Consider the following 19,739-nt stretch of genomic DNA (forward strand, 5'->3'; position numbering starts at 1 on the left):
CGGCTCCAGTAACTCAAGGTTGAATCAAGCTTGATTTCATTAGATATGCCACACATGTCAAAAACAAGGCGCGCGGCCCGAATCCAGCTGGCCACCTCATTTTATGTGACCCACTAGCTGTGCAAACTAACAGGCATTTATCCAGCCAGCAGCAGCAATGCAGAGTCTGTGACCGCTGACTTCTCCTTTATGCATCTGCCCTGCGTACAGGACGGCACGTGCAGACATCAGGGGGAGAGGTCAACGGTCAAAGACTTCTACATCCGCCAGACCAGACCAGAGCTGCAGGCTGGGTAAGTGGATTGCCTGTAGGAATGCTGCCATTTGGAAAGGGGTGGGGTTGGGAGGGCAGGGAAGAGTTTTCATTACCACCGCGTCCACTATGCAGGGCCATTGCGGCCACTACGGAGGGCCACCACTATTACACAGTCTTACAATTACAATCAGACATTTGAAGGCAACAGTAAAGCTGATGTGGCCCTCGGTGAAAATGAGTGACACCCGAGTTATGCCATTGTCGTAAAGTGAATATGCCCGATCCTTTTGTTTTAACGAGAACTGCAGCCCGAACCGTATGGAAGGGAGAGAGGCGCCTGGCAGTGGCTTACCCCCTTCCCCTAGCATGCATGTGTACATTGGGGCAAGAGATCACGCGGAATAGCAGTTGACCGAATGAGTATTCAACCAACAGCCATGTAAATAAAGCGCGCGACCAGCAGAAGTTGATATTCTAGACAAAGAAAATTGCTGGGCACATCAATATTGCCAGGCTGACTATTCAAGTCTGATAACGTTAAGCTTATTGGGCTCCTTAGCAATAACAGTCGAGCTACCCAAAAGGCAGCATTAGCTATAAATCCCCAGCCATGGCACAAGTCAGCAAATCTGTCTGGGCTTCACAAGAAAATGCACAGGATATTGCTACACAAGTAGCAGCGCCGCGGCTCATCTAATAATTGCACATCAGTATCACACGGGTTCCCTGTATATGTGCCAGCAGCAAGATGTGACAACATAAATACAGAAGGACATTGCCACTTGCTTATTTACTCAGCTATTCCCAGGAAGACCACTCAACGAATGGGAAGGAAAGTTGTGCCGTTATGTGATTGCAATTGAAGGCATCTCCAGCTATAATTAAGCTCTGGAGAGCGAGGGCTGTTATTAGCAGCTCCTGCCTTACAAGATTACAGAGCTGCTCCGTCTTGGAAACGCCAGAAAGGGAGAGAATAAAAAAAATCCGCTTTGTTAAACTCTTCCATATGGAAGACATTAAGTAGGGTCATTTAGTAAAGTCTCCAAGGAGGACAGCATGGCCTCAAGAAGCAGGACCGTCATGAAGGGATTCACTGCTAGTGTCTTATATAGGAGAAGTACCGTAAATGGAATATGATGAAAATAGGCCATTCGTGTCACAATCAATGTTTACATTAGAAAGACTGAGACAAGTAATCGCATCAAGTCCAGACAACGCTGGATGACAACCAACATGGTCACACGATATGACAGACACCGGTGGCACCAGACAGTCCCCAGGGACATACAGGGTATCCCACTCGCTGGAGGCCCAGAAAAAATATATAACTCCAAGAGAAATGAACACATTTAAACCCCTTATGGACTAGGGGAGGTAAATATACGGGTCTTGGTCCTGGGTTTTAATCCTGGGCCAATAGCAGAATTAAAGCTTTAGCTCCGGCAATTAAGCAGGAGCAGGTCGGGTCCTTGGCTGTGAAGGAGCGTCTGGAGGAAAAAGGAGAAGTGTTTTTTTTAACCGCTTCTGCTTTCTCCTTTTCAGGCTTCATAGAGTTCAATGAGTGCTATGTACTAAAGAGTGACAGTGGAAGTGTTACTTCCGCTATTTGACCTGGCAACTAAGTAACCACCGGGTGCCCCCTGCTAAGGCAGAGCTGCAGGGTCCTAGCAGCTCCATTAGTGACGATAAAAAACATAGCTGTCATGGGGGGAAAAAAATGCTGCCAAGATTCATTTTGGTATTGGAAGACGAAAAAGAAAAAAAAAAAAAAAAAAATTATAAAAAAAATAGGGCAGTAAAACCAAAACTTGGGTAAAATCCCTAAAAGGGGCTGTTCCTTCGGGACCAAACATCCTGGCCCTTAAGGGGTTAATGAAATTTAGTCAACAACACACCTTACTCAATGAGTACGTTTTCTTGTGGGACCTCCTATAGGGAAAGTTTACTGGAATAAGCCATTTACTATCCAGGAATTGAAACAGAACATTGTACAAGAAATGGCCGCAAGCGACACCAGACAGGCTTCCCAGAACATTTAACGATACGGAGCATCGGGTTCAAAAACGCTTCACTGAAGATGGGGGACACTTCCATCATGTGTTAGGAGGGGCTCCTAATTCACATTAAGTAAGGGTGCTTGTACACTGAGCCATTTATCGTTTGCAAGAGCCAATGGTGACAAAATGCGCCCCAAAAATGGAACATGCTGCATTCCATCCCAACGCCTCACCCATTGTTTACAAGGAAACGTTGAAGGACATCACATGGCCATTGAGGTCAATGCGAAACACTTGTGATCTTACCATGTGCACACGGAACACAATTTCACGTTTTTTTTAAAATTAAGAACGCTTGGCACCAGGAAGCTGTCCTGCTCGGAGACTTGTGGCCTTCTTTTAGACTAGTTGCAGGGTAATCGGAGGCACAGGGCAATCAGGCATGCACTTTAAAACATGACAAGAACTGCTGACTACCTCCATGCAGATTTATGCAATACTCAGAATTATGCTGTAATTCATATCCAACTCAGCATTCTCTTATTCATCATTATGTAAGTGCGGCAATAAAAGAGGTACAAGAGTACACGCGGGTTCACGTCTTATCCCGATCATTAGAGAGTGTCGGCAGGGCAAGGGTCCGCACCATCCCATCCCTGCCTTGTGTGCTGGAGGTCTCTGATAAGACGACCCTGTTTAACTATGGCTGCTCCGCTCACACTGTGTTTACCCTACTTTTGAGAACTCCTACCACAAGTTGCTTCTTGTTGTAGTAAACTACATAGACGTGGATGGAAGAGGATTGGTGGTCATAAGGACGTGGGGCAGAGAGGACTCTGGGAGGGAGGATACTGGATCACCTGCTACCACACTAAGGAGTATACACCTACCATTTACACCCTCTGCACCGATCACATCAAAAAGTAGAAAATAAAGTCAATCTGAAACTAGTAGAGAGATTTTGAAACATATATAAAAAAAAGCAAGCATCAATTCTCTCTCCTTCTGAATCTTCTCTCCCCTGAGGTGTCTTGCCTGTTCCCTAATCAGGCATTCATGTCTCTCCCCCCCCCCATCCTTCCCACTCCCCCCCCCCCACCTATTGAATCTGTTTTCTTCTACAGGGGGCGAATTAATTCTATTTTCAGTTTTTGCTTTCCCCCTATTACACCTAAGCCCCCTTTCTAATCATCTTATTCTTATACTATGGCATTTTTATATTATATATAACCCCGGTCTCTATACACTATTTGAACCGGACTGAAATATATAGGCTAACCTGGATATAGGGGGGCCCCATACTAGTATTAGATTTTGGACCTCCCTCTAAACTTAGTGCTTTGTACAGCTGTGCAGCACTTTGTACTTCAACCACACCTGGAGCACTGGCAGGTGTTACTGGTCAGTCTCTGCATTGCGGCCACCAGCGATTATGTGCTGTATAGACACCTGACTGCCGCAGACCCCCCGAAAATCCTCACATGTAGCACAAAAAAAAAAAAAATAGTATTGCCGCGAGAAGACGCAATGATATCACACAGACCAGCGATGTGATATTGCTGCGATTTTCTTGCGGCGACGCCATGTCGCCCGTGTGAAGGAGGCGTTACACTTACCTTCCCTGTCGTTCCCCTGCTGTCAGCTCTCAAACCTGCCACTACAATGTATTCCACAGACTACAAGGCACGTGCTATGTTGTCCTTCCATGCTTGGTGCGCAACATTTAGCATTTAGTGGCAGGTTTGACAGCTGACAGCGGGGGGGGGGGGGGGTTGGGAACGGTGGAGAAGGCAAATATAATATTAGGTTTGAGGATGTATAAGCTTAGCTAGATTCCCTTCAACAACGCTTGTGTACTTCCATTTACACATGGCAGATGACTGTCTGTATGGAGATGACCGATCGTTAATATGATTACTATATGGGATGACCAATCACCGGTCAGCTGCCCTTTCCCGGCTTACACAAGGAGGTTTACAGCTGACGAGCCACCATTTGTACGCTCGCTAAAATGTCACAATCAGACGATTAACGAATATTTGCTCCTTTGACAACTGATGGATGGGCCTTCTACACAACCCAGTGATCAGTGAATGAATGTGCATGATAATCAGGCTGTGTTAAACGTCCTTTAGCGTTGGCTTCAGTAAGTGAGTCATAACAGCCCATGATAAAGTGCCCTTAGGGGAGCGATTCCGGTGAGATTACATTACATAACTGCTTTGTATAGTGCATTTTATAGGTCCTTCCATCTGACTTCTCCATACCAGAATATAAGGGAAAACTGCAGTTACCTGGAGGGTCAGAGGACCTCCGAAAAGACAAAAGGAGATGCTGTCAGAGATCCATTCTAATGGTGACCATCCATGACTTTGTGCAGGAAACTCCATCCATACAGTTGCCCATAAGGGTACGTTCACAGTGTGTATTGTGGTGTGGATTCGCACCAGAAGTCGCCCAGTCAATTATGGATTGAATTCTGCTTTGGGTTCGCAGCAAAAACAGCATCAAAACCCCTCCAATGGTGTGAATTTTTAGGCTTTTTTTTTTTCAGAATTGGCAGGGAATTTCCACAGCTGAAAATCTGCACCAATACTGCTACATGTGACTGTAGCCTGTTATGGCAGCAGAAATGCAGGATTAAGCTCTCGCTCATGACCTGAAGGTTCAATCCCCACATGGTTCAGGTAGCCGGCTCAAGGTTGACTCAGCCTTCCGAGGCCGGTAAAATGAGTACCCAGCTGGGTGGGGGGTAAAAAGATGACTGGGGAAGGCAATGACAAACCACCATGTAAAAACAGTCTGCCAAGATGTGACGTCACGCTAGGAGTCAGTGCTTGGGGACTTTACCTTACTGTACTACTATACTATATTGCTCATCTGGGATTTGAGATTGGACAGCAACAATCTTATGATGTTAGGCAGGTCATGAGATTAATGCATTTTTAATAATGGATATATTGACTGCATCCACACGCCACTGCAATGTAGACAGTAACACGAATCAAGGTATTTAGCGGGGGGCTTCAGTAACTGGTGTCCATCTGGGTGGGCCTGGAAATGAAGTAGATTAGGCATTTCGTAAACGAAAAATCACATCCAATATTATGTGACTACTGTAGTGTGAGTGACGGGGCAGGGAAGCCATCAGCCGACAACTATTATACAACATGTGAAACGTGTACATGTGTGCAGAGTGCAACAATCATAATACATACGTCATTGCCACTGCAGTTCTGATCATTGTGTGACACCTGCCATAAGTGAAGCATATATGGTAATGTGAACATCCGATTGACTCCTCAGTGCTCCCTTTGGGGGTATTTTCACTTGCAGAATTTTTGACACATTTTGGCTGCTGTGGTAACTTCCAGCAACAGCTGGATGTGCTGCTGTTCCGAATGGGGCATTTTAAAAAAATCCAGCCACTAGTTTTGGTTAAAAAAACAACAAAAAACAACCTTTTCCTGGTAGGATAGAAATAGAGAGTTCAATCTATTATATATATATATATATATATATTATATATATATTATATATATATTTGTTGTTAAACCTTACATTCCCTATATGTTGCAAAGTTTTTTCCCAGCTAAAAAACTTGTCACAACTGTAGCAAAACCAATGCCAAAAAAGTTTACATTGGTTTTAACATGATTTTGTTTGTGCCACTTTCTCCTGCCCCTTTCCCATGATGCGTGTAGTTACCGTCATAACATGCTGCCAAAGTCGCTACAGTTATTATTCCATATATTAAAAGTAACAAGTCCCCACCCACAAGGGTGAACTGGGTGACCGCTTTGGACGAAATAGGCCGTATGGAAGAGTTGAGAGCAAGGGACGATGAGAAATACTCCGCATATCACGCTACGTGGGAACCCTGGCTAACATTCCGCAATTCCTCAGGGTTTGAACAATGACTGGTGAGTGGAGTCTTACCTAATTTACACCAAGTTTAAGTGAGGAGGCGGACTTGGGACCAAGTCCCCCTCCCCCCCTCTCTCTTCTCCCTTATCTTTTCTTTCCTTAAACCTTGCGATGTTACACAAGTTAAAGTTGCATTCAAGCTTTATATAAAGCAAATATAGACAGCAGTTGATTGAGGTGGGCGGGCAAGTTTCATGGGTAAAACTGGAAAGGCTTTTCATAATGATTGTATTGTGGAAAACCTTAATAAAATACATTTTGCAATAAAAGTAACAGGGTTACCGCTATCCATCTGCTCAGTGTGTCAGGCTACAGAGTTGCTTTTCAATTCCCAATCATTGTTTCAAAGACCTGTATAAAGCATCAGACATTGATCTGCAGTAATGCTGCCTTCCAATAGGTGGCATTGCAAAGGCATTGTTCCATCTTCCTTATTTGCATATTTCCCAGAGGAGCTTAGATGGCCTTATAAGTAACATAGTAACATAGTAACATAGTATGTAAGGCCGAATGAAGACATTGTCCATCTAGTCCAGCCTGTCTATCCTACTGTGTTGATCCAGAGGAAGGCAAAAAACCCCAAGGCCAGAAGTCAATTAGCCCTTTTGGGGAAAAAAATTCCTTCCCGACTCCCTAATGGCAATCAGACTGTTCCCTGGATCAACCCCTAATAGTTCCTACCTGCCTATATACCAGGATTGACACTTAACCTAATATTTATATCCTGTAATATCCTTCTTCTCCAGAAAGACATCAAGTCCCCTTTTAAACTCCTCTATGGATTTTGCCATCACCACTTCCTCCGGTAGAGAGTTCCACAGTCTAACTGCTCTTACAGTAAAGAACCCCTTTCTGTGTTGGTGATGAAACCTACTTTCCTCTAATCGTAGCGGATGTCCTCTTGTTACCGTCGTGGTCCTGGGTGTAAACAGATCGCGGGAGAGATCCATGTGTTGTCCCCTCATGTACTTATACATGGTTATTTGGTCGCCTCTTAACCTTCTTTTTTCTAGAGTAAATAGTCCCAATTTGGACAGCCTCTCTGGGTATTCCAGTCCCGTCATTCCATGTATTAGTTTAGTCGCTCTTCTTTGAACCCCCTCAAGCACTGTGACATCTTTCCTGAGCACCGGTGTCCAGAATTGTACGCAGTATTCCATGTGAGGTCTGACAAGTGCCTTATATAATGGAAGGATAATGTTCTCGTCCTTCGCCCCTATACCTCTTTTGATGCACCCCAAGACTTTATTTGCCTTTGCAGCGGCTGACTGGCATTGGTTACTCCAGTTTAGTCTATTATCCACTAATACCCCCAGATCCTTTTCCATATCACTTTTCCCTAGTGGTACCCCATTAAGTGAATATTTGTGACATCCGTTCCTCTTGCCCATGTGCATAGTCTTACATTTTTCAACATTGAACTTCATTTGCCATTTTCCTGCCCAAGCCCCCAGCTTATCTAGGTCCGTTTGTAGCCGCACATTGTCCTCCGTTGCATTAATTACATTGTATAATTTTGTGTCATCTGCAAATATTGATATTTTGCTGTGCAGCCCCTCTATCAGGTCATTGATAAATATGTTGAACAGAGTGGGGCCCAATACTGAACCCTGTGGCACCCCGCTAGCGACTGTGGTCCAATCAGAGTACGAACCATTTATTACCACCCTCTGCTTTCTATCGTTGAGCCAATTTTTTACCCACTTACACACGTTTTCGCCCAGTCCGAGCTGCCTCATTTTGTATATTAGCCTATTATGTGGCACGGTGTCAAAGGCTTTAGAGAAGTCCAGATATACAAGATCAATAGACTCTCCCTGGTCCAGCTTAGAGCTTACTTCATCGTAGAAACTGATCAGATTTGTCTGACATGAGCGACCCTTCATGAATCCATGCTGGTGAGGAGTTATTCCCTTAATCTCCTTGAGGTACTCATTGATGGCGTCTCTCAGAATCCCCTCGAAAATTTTTCCCGTTACTGAAGTCTCCTCACATATCTTCTAGGTCAGTGTTCCCCAACTCCAGTCCTCAGGGACCGCCAACAGGTCATGTTTTCAGGATCTCCTCAGTATTGCACAGGTGATGTAATTATTGTCAGTGCCTCAGACATTGCCACAGGTGTTCTTACCATAGGATATCCTGAAAACCTGAGCTGTTGGTGGTCCCTGAGGACTGGAGTTGGAGATCCCTGTTCTAGGTGCTTTCCTTAAAGGGGTTCTCCCACTTCTGTTTTCAGACAGCTGCATACGTTGCGCAGTGGTTCGGGTTGGTACTGCAGGTCCCATTGAGTCCCATTCACTTCAATAGGATTCAGCCTGCAGTACCAACTTGTGTCTCTGTGCAATGTACAGAGATGTCTGAAAACAACTAGAAATGAGAGAACCCCTTTAAGGAGAGACGATATCCCTTTCTGATCCATGTCATAGGACTCATTAGCCAAGCCAGAAACCTACTGCACACTGATGAGGGGAAAAAACTCAGAAACAGCTGTCTGTATATGGTTTTCTAACTTTTGGTTTTCAATTCCCAATCATTGTTATAAAGTGTCTACACTGATTTGCAGGAATGCTGCCTTCCAATAGGTGGCACTGCAGAGGTATTGTTCCATCTTTCTTATGGGCTACAGACAAGTCACATGTAAATAAATCATTGTATTGCAATACATTGAAAATATCTTAAAGTGTTTCAGACTTTGAGGCCCGTGCAAAGAGCTTTACAACTTCAAAAGCATTTTAGCAGCTAGTTAGAACTAATGGAGAAATCAGCAAAGCTCTCTTTTCTTTAGAGAAAAGTACGGACACATCCGTGTATTCACTATATACCAAATTACACCTGCAATAAGAGTGTATTCTTCCAATCACTACATAGTCAGCACAGCTATCCACTAAACAATCCATTCTGCACACAGCCAAGTGTTGATATATGTAGCCCACATAGGAATGTAACGGACAGCCTTATCCTCGGTGCCACACTCCCCAATAAGTATAGATTTCCAACTTTACAGACAGCGCAGAACATAATAAAGGTCAGTCACTCTGCATAAGAAACCCTGAGTCACAAGTGGAACAGCTGGAGCACAGTATATAATTTTCACATGAGCCGCCTGAGTATAGTTTAACCAATCTTAATGGTCCTCCTATTACCAGTGAAAGTGTAATTATAATTATACATATTTAGCACAGTGGCTGCAGAAAAAGAGAACTATCAATCACAATAAATCCTTCCTCTCCCGTCCGACTCCCGCACACCGCTCAACAGTCAGACTCACTTACCTTCCAAGTTCTTCTCCCACGTCATAATAATCCTCCAGGTTTTCCTGCCTGAACACTGTCATGGTGGCTCAATGCTCCGTACAAGTCCACTGCTGTAGACACCTGGCAGTCATCACAACTCAGTCACATAGCTGGGGTCAATGGCCATCCGACATCTCCTGGAAGGGAGAAGAAACAGACATCAGTACATTACTGCATACAGCTCTTCTATACATGATAGAGGACTTGCATCATGAATGTGGCAGCATCCGTGCACTTATTCCAATCAATCACATTTGTATATATAGCAAATGAAAATTCCTGTAGCTTCCATGGACAGTCATCTGCAGGCTAGGAACTGTATGTAATTCCCCACTGCGTTTTAGGGTTGGACATTTTGTAGGTCGGTCAATGTGCCTAGTAATAGGCGGCATTGGTGCATCTTGTCTCCACCGGAAGAATGTGAGACATGGCTTGGCCTGGTTCAGTTATAGGGGAGGGACAGGTGATGCCCACAACAGCAGATTGGCTGATACCAGGCCTTCTGGCATGTGTGCCGGTTGGACTGCCATCTCTATTCATCTGCGCTTCTGGCCCCAGCTGCGAGTCTCCACTCCTGACCCTGCTGTCACTTGGCACGCCACTCGGCCATAATCTCCACTAACAGCTCGTGTCACTGTCTCAGCCATACTTCCATCATTTTTCCTCCCACCTGCTGTCACTCACCCCGCCGCTCTACCTTATCCCATTCCAACTCCTGCGCTCTGTGTGTGTGTGTGCTTCACGCTGGGTTTCCCCTCCCGCCTCGTGTCAATCACCCCTCCGTCGCTCTCTCTTGTCCCCTCCTGGCTCCTGCGCTATCAGTCTACTCGCTGTCATCTCATCTATGCTGAAATCTGTGCTCCGGTCCTCCTCCTGCGCTACTCTCCCTTGTCCCCTTCCCGGATCCGGCGCAGTCAGTCTCGTCGCCGCTGTCCCACCTGCGGTGAAGTCTGTGCTCCACTCCTCCTCCTACTGCACTGCTGAAGCTGGCCCCGTGCTGGCTTGAACCCTGCGTCACTGTCAAGTGCAGGTACATAGGCCGCGGATCAACTCTGCTCCGGTCTTCCGCTGTCACTCTTGCCGCCAGCCTACATTCTCCACTGTACTGTGTCCTCGCTTTGTCTCGGCACTGTGTATAGCTGGCGTGAAGGTAACCAATTAGCTGTGGGCATTCCCTATAACTCCACCAGCACATACCCATGTCTCCACCCATAGTTCCGGTGGAGACAAGATGCACCATTACCAAAATAGGCTAGGGTGACTTATACATTTGGCTGTTATCTACTGACACTTATAAGGTTCTTATGCTCAGGATTGCTGAAAATAAAATGTATAGACTCTTGAACTGCAAGGATTGTTCCAATCTGCTGGCATTTTTCTTAACCCCTAAAAAGGACCACGGTGTTTTGGTCGAAAAGGACTAGACACTTTGGGGATTTTATCCATGTGGTGATTTTACAGTCTCATTTTTCTTCCTTCAGCTATCAAAGTTATTTTTGCTGTGTTTTTTTTCCATGACATATAGGGATATTTTTTGGATATCTTTTTTCATTGACTCCCCGCCCCCCATTTTAGTTTTTTCTAGGGAAAAAAACGAAGTTTTTAATATAGCTACTTTTAATGGAGTATATTATGCTAAAATTAAGTACAGAAATAGATTCCTCCCTTTGTTTTGGACATATTGATATATAAATTGGTAATTTCTTGAATTACAGGGAACATATGGAGAGGCTTTTGGTTGGTGTTGACGGCAAGTCTTTTTTTTTTTTTTTAATATATATATATATTTTTATTTGGTCATTTTTTTTTGTTTGTTTAATTTCACATTATTCCACTCTAGCTAGAGGCATCCAAGTTACTCAATTCTTTGACTGCCATTATTAAAGCTCCATTTACACGGGACGAATGTCAGGCAAACGATGCCCGACACTCATCCCCGTGTTTCTTTGCTCCCATGCTCCTGCATAGGAGCTAGCAGAGCTGGCTGGGTCACGGAGCGGCCAGCAGGGGGGCGGGGCAGTGTAGGAGATTTCTCTCCTCTTGCTCCCCGCCCCTTTCCATTGACATAACAGCGGACGTTCACTACTGAACAACCGCTGTTTAAACTGAACGATGAACTCATAGTTTATGCAGCATAGAAGATCAGTGATGAAGCTCATTGCTCAGTATAAACAGCGGCCATTGAGTAGTCAACAGCCACTATGTTAGCTCAATGGAGAGGGGCGGGGGAGCGAGAGGAGATTGATCTCCTGTACTGCCCTGCCCCCCTGCTGGCCACTCAGTGAGCTACACATTTCTGCTAGCTCCGATGCAGGAGCGCGGAGACACAGGGACGAGTGTCGGGCATAGTTTGCCCAACGCTCGTCCCATGTAAATGGAGCTCAGCTGTTCTCCAGTAGATCATCTTGATGTTCTGCAAGAATGGTGGCATCATTAGTGGTTTGCGAATAGGAGGGTGGAACAAACAATTTTCACACCAAGTTCTGACTCAGCCGAGCAGATTTTGCTAAATCTCAGGTAATCAGAATGAGATCACATGACCCACCTGAGGAGTAAGGGGCCAGGAAGTTTCAGATGGAACGAAAACTAACCAAGGTAATACTAACAGACATTCATTATATAACTACTGTGAAACTAGTTACATAATGAATGAAAAAAATATTTCCGCAGTGTGGCTCTAAACTGTATGGATTACCAAAGTCTAGTATGGGCAATATGTCACTGTATGCTTATACAACTACAGCTGGAGCCATCAGATGTACACATCAGGAAGTACCTCCATCTGAGGATGGGAGGATCTAATGTAAAATGAGCAAAGCCGGGACTTCGAAATAGAAGCACAAACGCTTAGTGGCCGATTCTACATCTTTGGTAAATCCTTGAGGTTCTCCATACAATCATCTCCTGAAGGGCCGGTTATGAACAATCTTATCAGTAAAGATGTAAGTGAAGTAGGATCTGTAGCATCCAGTGATTGCTCAGTAATGTCATTTGCTTATTTTTTTTATAGACCAACTGTCCGAAATGGAGATCCCTCCTCCACCAATTTTTAGGGTTTAAGAAGGGTGTTAATACTCGTCTGACAGTGACTTCTGAGCGAGGTGACATCACAGTGAGCAATGTTACCTGTCACTGATTTTCGTGAAAAATACAGAAGTGCATTGTCTGGAGGATCCGGTTGAAAGCGCTGCCAAAAAGCTCATAAAAGCGGGGGATGCGATGAGCACCAGATGGCGATACGCTGGCACTGGTTATCATCTTCAGGAAACCACTTGTTTCCCTGCCAGACGTCTGATGGCATTTCTCAGCTAATACCTATCAACTTTGTCTCATATATTCAAATAAATAAATGAGCATTACTGACCGAAGTTAGAAGAACATGTCTAGAGGCAAACACCGCAAATGGAGAACCTTGACGAAGAAAAAAGTTTCACTTCCTGTAACTTGTTTTCTTGTCAGGTCCCAGACAGATATGTACGGCCCCTCCAAAGCTTCCTCAAAAAGCAAGCTAGAATAACGTCAAGTAACGCTACATAAACTTGACACATTTTACAAAGCTTCTTCCCATTGCACAACAGATCCGATGTCCGGACACATGGGACATTCTAAGTGTCCCCGGTGTTACTCTAATGATACAGTGCATTAACCAAGCTTCCAATGCGTGAGTGACTTGCAAGCTGTGTAGTAATGAACAATAAGACTTCCATGAATGGGACGTGATGGGTAATATCAGGTGGTCATTGGAAAGCACATTGCTCGAAAAATTAAAGTTGTCTACGTTGTCCCAAAGGACACAGTAGAAGCATGGAAAAAGGGAGTATGACAATTTGTTATGTTACTCAACGGGGAAGGGATTGTACTGAGATGGTACAACTCAGAAAACCCCTATAAATCAAACCTCAGATCTCGTTTAACCAAAGATTCAACTTGCATCTCTTTACGGCTATAAGTTGTGTAATTCGTTACAACATATCAACGGTCAGCGAAAGCAAAAATCATCAGCCAACCAAGGGCTGGATTCCAAATCACCAAGAAAATCAATTGGAAACTCATTATATGACTCAGTACTGAGTATGGCACCCATGTATGTATTCTTGACTACGTCCGGGCATGCTCCTGAGGATCTCCTCCCAGACCTGGATGAGGGCACTAGCAAACTTTTGGACGGTTTGCAGCACCAGATACACTGACACAGAAGTTCCCAGACGTACTCTTTTGGATATACGCCTGGGAAAAGTGAGGGCCAGTCAATGCCTTTGTCATCCAGGAACTGCCTACACACTCTGACCACATGTGGTTGGGCATTGTCTAATACCAAGAGGAATCCAGGGCCCGCTACCCCAGCATAAGGTCCGACAATGGCTCTGAGGATTTCATTGTGGTACCTAAAAGCAGTTATGTTACTATGTAGAGGTAACATAGGATAGGAGCTTGGTGTGGTGAAGATTGTTAAGGCAGCAGAAACGCAGTCCTAAACTCTCACTCACAACCTGAAGGTTCAATCCCCGCATGGTTCAGTTAGCCGGCTCAAGGTTGACTCAGCCTTCCAAGGACGGTAAAACGAGTACCCAGAAAAAGATGACTGGGGAAGGAAAACCGCAAACTCACAAAAACAGTTGCCAAGAAAATGTCACGATGTGAAGTCACCCTAGGAGTCAGTCATGACTTGGTGCTTGCACCAGAGGACTTTACCTACCAAGGTTCCTAGCATAAGGTTCACCACTGCGTTTCCAGACCCTTCCAAGTCTCTCACATATGAGCCTATGGATGTGCTTTGCGATTTTTGTGCGATGCATTTTTAACATTAGAAAGTCATATTGACTTTTGCGTTAAAAAATGCAGCGTTCTCGCGATCACAAGTGTGAAGGCCCCCCCAGACTACTTTTGCTATGTAGTAGCATCCTGGACTGGTCAGATTGATAACCCTGATGCTGAAGCCACTTGAAGACAACACTTAATCACCGTATACCTCCATTTTTTGGAGCAGCATATATAACTGTGCTTCAGCACCAAGATCTGCCCTGCTAATGTGCGATCTTATGCGGGATTGAAAATGGTAGAATACGGCTAGCAATTCCATATGAAAATCTGCATTTAGCAGTGCGGAGTTTGGTGCAGAATTCGAAGACCGCATATTCTACATCAACCCCGAGCAATTGTGTCCTGCGAGGAACACCCTAAAAGTTAGGGCTCCTTCACACTGACAATCGCGATTTTGCTGCCAAAAAAAAAAAATCCCAGCAAAGTCTCGTCATCTTCCTCGTGATTTCGCAAATGTGAAGGAAACCATTGGAAATTATTGGTTTCATAATTCTGCGTTTTTACTCACTCCTGCATTGCGAGATTTTCTCACCAGTGTAAAGGCGCCCTTAGATGGACGGGCGGAGAAGATCCCAAAACAATGCATCAAAAGTCCCTATAACAGTCAATGAGGATGTGCAAATATGCCGGGTAACGCACAATATGCAGGAAATTAGTAATTAGCCATTTCAATGGCTGGAAGCATTGGTGCGTATTTTTTGGCGCGCTCGAAAATAGACCAGCAAATTACACACCTATGAACATAAAAAAACACAAGGTTCATTATATAAATAGGTAGCGCTCATGTGCACGCAAATACTCATGGACTCGTGTGAAGCCGGCCTAAACCTAAGAGCATAAGCGTGTAACTCGCAGTTCCAGTAGGTTTCTTGGTTGAGTACTTGGACATCTTGGGAACTGCTGTCACTCATTTTCACGAGTGGAGGTGAGGAAAAAAAAATTGCTGCATGGTCTACTTTTGCGCAGTGTCCGACGGACTGATTCCATTGAAGTCAATGGAAGCCGTCAGACCCACAGTCCATTTGCAATTCACATTGTGGATAGGTCGCGGGTACCCGGGTCATCGCCTTGCGACGGCATGGGAAAAACAAACATCTAAAAAAAAAAATTTGTACTGTGCATGTCCGACGGCAGCCCACCGTGACAATCCACAGTACAGAAAAGACCGGTATGCGCAGACACAAGGTCGGAGTCCGATGTGGGCTCCCGCATGCAAAATCAACAGGACCTTGAGAAGTACTATATGACGACACTTGAAATCCTCATACAACAGGGCGTCGGATATTCCAGCACACTACAGGAAGCCAGGAACCAATGGTGCTCTGGGATTCACCGCGCACCGTTACAAGGAGCTCCTCACCAAACGCCTCCGTGTCCGCTGAGCCCCCCCCCTACACCAGACAGAGGGGGCAACCACAGGGCTACAGACGTACCGGGTGACAATTACATTGGAGGGTATATCCCCCTTACACGCTCAGCGATTGTAAAGTCTCCCACACATGGAGTTTAGGGTCCTTTTTAGACGAGCCGATTCTCGGTCGCTCTCATGCAGCCTGTCTAGACAGGCAAAGGCATCGTTGGCTGCTTCAAACGAGAATCATTCAGTCCCTGTATAAGCGAATGAGAGTGACGGAACAAGCGCCGTTTAAACTGAACGAGCAACAAAAATGGACAGACGAAAAGCGAAAGCTTCTCATTAGTCATTGGCTCGCGTTTAGACCAAACAATTTTTTTTTAATGATAATCATTTAGTCTAAAAGCACTTCTAGTCATCCGGTGACAGCAGGGCCGGACGACTATTGTGTGTGGGGGGCTGCTCAGGTTTTCCCCAACAGATGCCAGGGATAAGAAGGATTGGTGACAATGGATTACAACACCCCATTCAATTGTTCCCCGGGAGATAAGCAGGCATCACAGCTGCAGATTATCTCCATGAACACACAAACATTCGGGGCAACAACTGTCAGGTGAACAATCTCTTCTGTCTATGGGGCCAATGGGGAGTGAATGGCGCAATATTTTTTGTAACATTTTCAGGTATTGGGATGGTGTGAGATCGGGCCGTTTTGTAAACTTCTAGCAACTTTTATTATAACTTTTTGAAGAAAAGCTTCTCCTGACTGTATTAATACCGGGAAAGCAGCAGATCTTCTATATCTGCCAATGGTCTGCAGATAAATATCCTACGTTTACGACCAGCTTTAGGGTACGGGAATGCAAACTGCAGGTTTGCGTTACAGCAGAAAAGCCGAAGTTTTTTCCCCCTCTACATGTGAGCAGGATTGGCTTTAATCCCATTCACTTTAATAGTAAGCGTTTCCGCTGCGTCTTTCCATAGCGTTTCCACCACATGTGAACGGACTCTATACGGGCATGTTCGCGCAGGACGGATTTGCTGTGGAATGCCTGCAGCAGACATACAACTGAAAGTCTGCATCAAACCCAGCCCCATTCCGTGTGGATTTTACTGCGCAATTCACCCCCTTGCACATAAGTGGATCCCGCAGCGCAAACGGCAATAAAATTGACACGCTGCAGAATTACATTCTGCGCAGGTTTTGTACAGATTTTCTCTGCAGCATGGACGAGATTTTGAAATCTCTTCTACTTTGCTACTATTGTAAACCCCATGGAGTGTCCGCACAGAAAATCCGAGGCAAGTCCGCTCCATGTGAACATGGCCTTTAGGGGTTGTGTCAAATTTTAAAGTTATCCCGAATTCACAGGGCAGGGAATAAGTTTCTGATAGTTGGATCTGATCGCTGTGACCGGCAGACTTAAAAACTTTTTTTTAGCAAATGTCACTAAAGTGAATAAAGCCACGGTGCACATCTTCAGTTCCATGCATGCAGCCATCTTCAAGACCCCTGATCTTGAGTGGAAGTCTAAGTGATCAGACCCCATCAATCAAAAGGTTAACCCCTATCCTGTGGATCATTATCATACTAGTTGATACATTAACCCAGCTAGCATCGCCCGCCCCACTTCAAGTGGAAAATCCCATTTAAAAAAGTGGGGACAACATCCTCAAGTACGGCCCTCATTGCTTTATACTGTTATGGGGAGGAAAAGAAAAAAAAAAAAAAACAAACAAACAGGAAATTCCTTTTATCTACCCAAATATCCAACACCCAAGATATCCAATTACTACAAGAGATTTGTACAGTTAAAGGGGTTGTCCGGTTTTCAGTCTATTTTTTAGCTCTGGCTGCAAATGTGTTGAAACAAAAGCAGCGGTCCTCACCCGTCCTCCAACTCCTGACGCACTTGTTTGGGTTTAGGAATGGCTACCACCTGACTGCTGCAGCGGTCCCGTACCATTCTCCTGGCATTACTGCTCAGATGCTGGGAGCCACGATGCCAGGAGAACGGTGCGTGACCGCTGCGGCTTTTGCGAGGTGATATTTGTTCCTAAACAAAGACGCAGAGGACCGCGGAGGCTGCAGTGCTGGATCTCTGCACGCACAGCTTTATCTTCCATCCCAAAGCCGGACAGCTGAGCGGAAACCAAACAGACTATTATATTCAATGGTGTCCTTCAGCGCTGTGCGGTTCCATCCTGAGACGGAGCCGGTTCGCCACGAGGATCCCCCTTTACTGCTCTTTGAACACATCAAAAAAGCAGAACCCCGATCGCAGATGTGAAACAACCCTAAAGCCGCCAGCACATGCTAGAGCTAGATTCCACATACGGTCTCAGACCACGGCCGGTGACCCCACGTACCTGTTTCTTCTGTACTGCGGATGGTCACGGTGAGTCGCCATCAGACAAGCGCAGTAAAGATGTCATTGCTAGGCCATGATGCAGAATCGGCAACCTGACCGCAATGTCAATTGTGGTTGGGCTGCTGGTCAGACGGCTTCCAATTCAATGGAAGGAGTCCATGCGGACAACGGACAATAGAGCATGCGGTGATTCTTCCAGCGCCTACGGAAACAGCAATTGGTTTCCAAGAGTGTACATGAAAAATGGCTTTCCCATAGCATGCGATGGATGGTATTTGCTGCGGATCCGCGGTGCGGACGCCCCCTGTGGATTCCACAATATGCCAGCGGCGTAACCAATAATCATATCCAACATTAACAAGTCATCCCAGGAACTATCTCCCTTTATTGCCTAATTCCGGGCCGCTACATTGTTGTCAAACATGAGCTGATATTATCTTTGGTCTACTCAGCTTCTCACACATCTGTTCTAGCAGTTTGGCCACAATGTTACTTTTCCGTCACAACAGTTACACAAAAAACATGCAGATAGCTGAATCTAGATTGTGAGCCCAGCAGGCAGAGAACCCACTCTGACTGCTGCAGAATATCCAGGCGCGATATAAAACCCATTATTACATAAATGGCATCAAATCCCTAAAAAGAAAAAAAAAAAAACTACAACCGCACCTCCATCTCTACGGACATTCTGCTCCCCCAGCCGGGGCGGTTTCGCTCCCTGTACCCATTTCATACTTCAAGGTTGAGGTCCATTAGCTGGAAGTTGGAATTGTGGCAAAAATTAAGGAAACCTTTGTTATAGTTGCAAGCGATTAGAAAAAAAAAAAAAAGAAGAAGATTCCAGTAAGGTTTGGCGCTCTATTCCACACGCTATAGGGGTGTCCTTATAACAATCCCTGGAACATGTGCGTCCGCTCATTACAATTACCATATGACAATGGTTTCAACTTTCATACCACTATCCACCCCCCACTTGTCCTGGTGGCTCTCCGATGCCCACCTGCCTCCAGAGCCGGCATCACTAGCCGGTAGCCCATCCCTGATGTGTGCTGCTGCCCATACAGATCTGCTGGCTGCAGCACTCCTATATACAGGGCTGTGATCACACCTGCAGCATCACACACATCATTGTGACTGACCCCCCGACGCAGACATCCCCCCCAGGATGTGCTGACCCCCCAGTACCAGGGCGGGGGGCACCCCGGGCTCTACAATAAAGCCTCTCCTATCAGTGCCAGCAGAGCCTGCCCCTTCTTCCCAACCACCGAGGCAGCAACAAGGGGGCAGAGGGCAGGAGCCGAGGCTTACCAGACACCCCGGGGCGCCGCAGACCGAGGACAATGGTCAGGAACAACATGCGTCCAGTGCGGAGGTGCGGCGTCTTCTTCGGCTGTCCACCAGCGGCCAGCAGCACTGACTGCCGGAGGAGGAGGAGGGCTGAGAGGGAGGAGGCGGCTCACACGGAGGGGGGAGGGAGGCAGGTACACGGCTGGCGGAGGGGAGGGGAGGTCCTGGCGTGTTCCCTCGTTATCTCCTCCTGGCCGCAGACGGGGTGACAATGACAACCTGCCGCAGTCACAGGTGGAGGGAGAGACATGAATGTATAGCAAGTCAGCCCTATGGGGGGCGTATTCACATGAAGGGGCAGCATGTCAGCCCCATGGGGGGCGTAGTCACATGAATGTATAGCAGGGACACCTGTCAGCCCAATGGGGGGCG

At 45.8% G+C, this 19,739-nt stretch overlaps 1 protein-coding gene across 1 annotated transcript in view; it reads right to left on the reverse strand.

The window, feature by feature from the left end:
• The window catches only part of DAPK1 (death associated protein kinase 1), a 130,944-nt gene extending 111,497 nt beyond the window's left edge, over positions 1-19,447 (reverse strand). Inside the window, exons 1-2 of the mRNA XM_066604093.1 lie at positions 19,329-19,447; positions 9,453-9,610 (exon numbers count right to left, since the gene is read on the reverse strand). Of these exons, the coding sequence (XP_066460190.1) occupies positions 9,453-9,514 (62 nt within the window). The 5' untranslated portion in view covers positions 9,515-9,610; positions 19,329-19,447. The remainder of the gene's footprint in view (positions 1-9,452; positions 9,611-19,328) is intronic.
• Between the last annotated feature and the right edge of the window lie 292 nt (positions 19,448-19,739).

The sequence above is a fragment of the Eleutherodactylus coqui genome, chromosome 5 (assembly GCF_035609145.1).
Source record: "Eleutherodactylus coqui strain aEleCoq1 chromosome 5, aEleCoq1.hap1, whole genome shotgun sequence".
Lineage (NCBI taxonomy): Eukaryota > Metazoa > Chordata > Amphibia > Anura > Eleutherodactylidae > Eleutherodactylus > Eleutherodactylus coqui.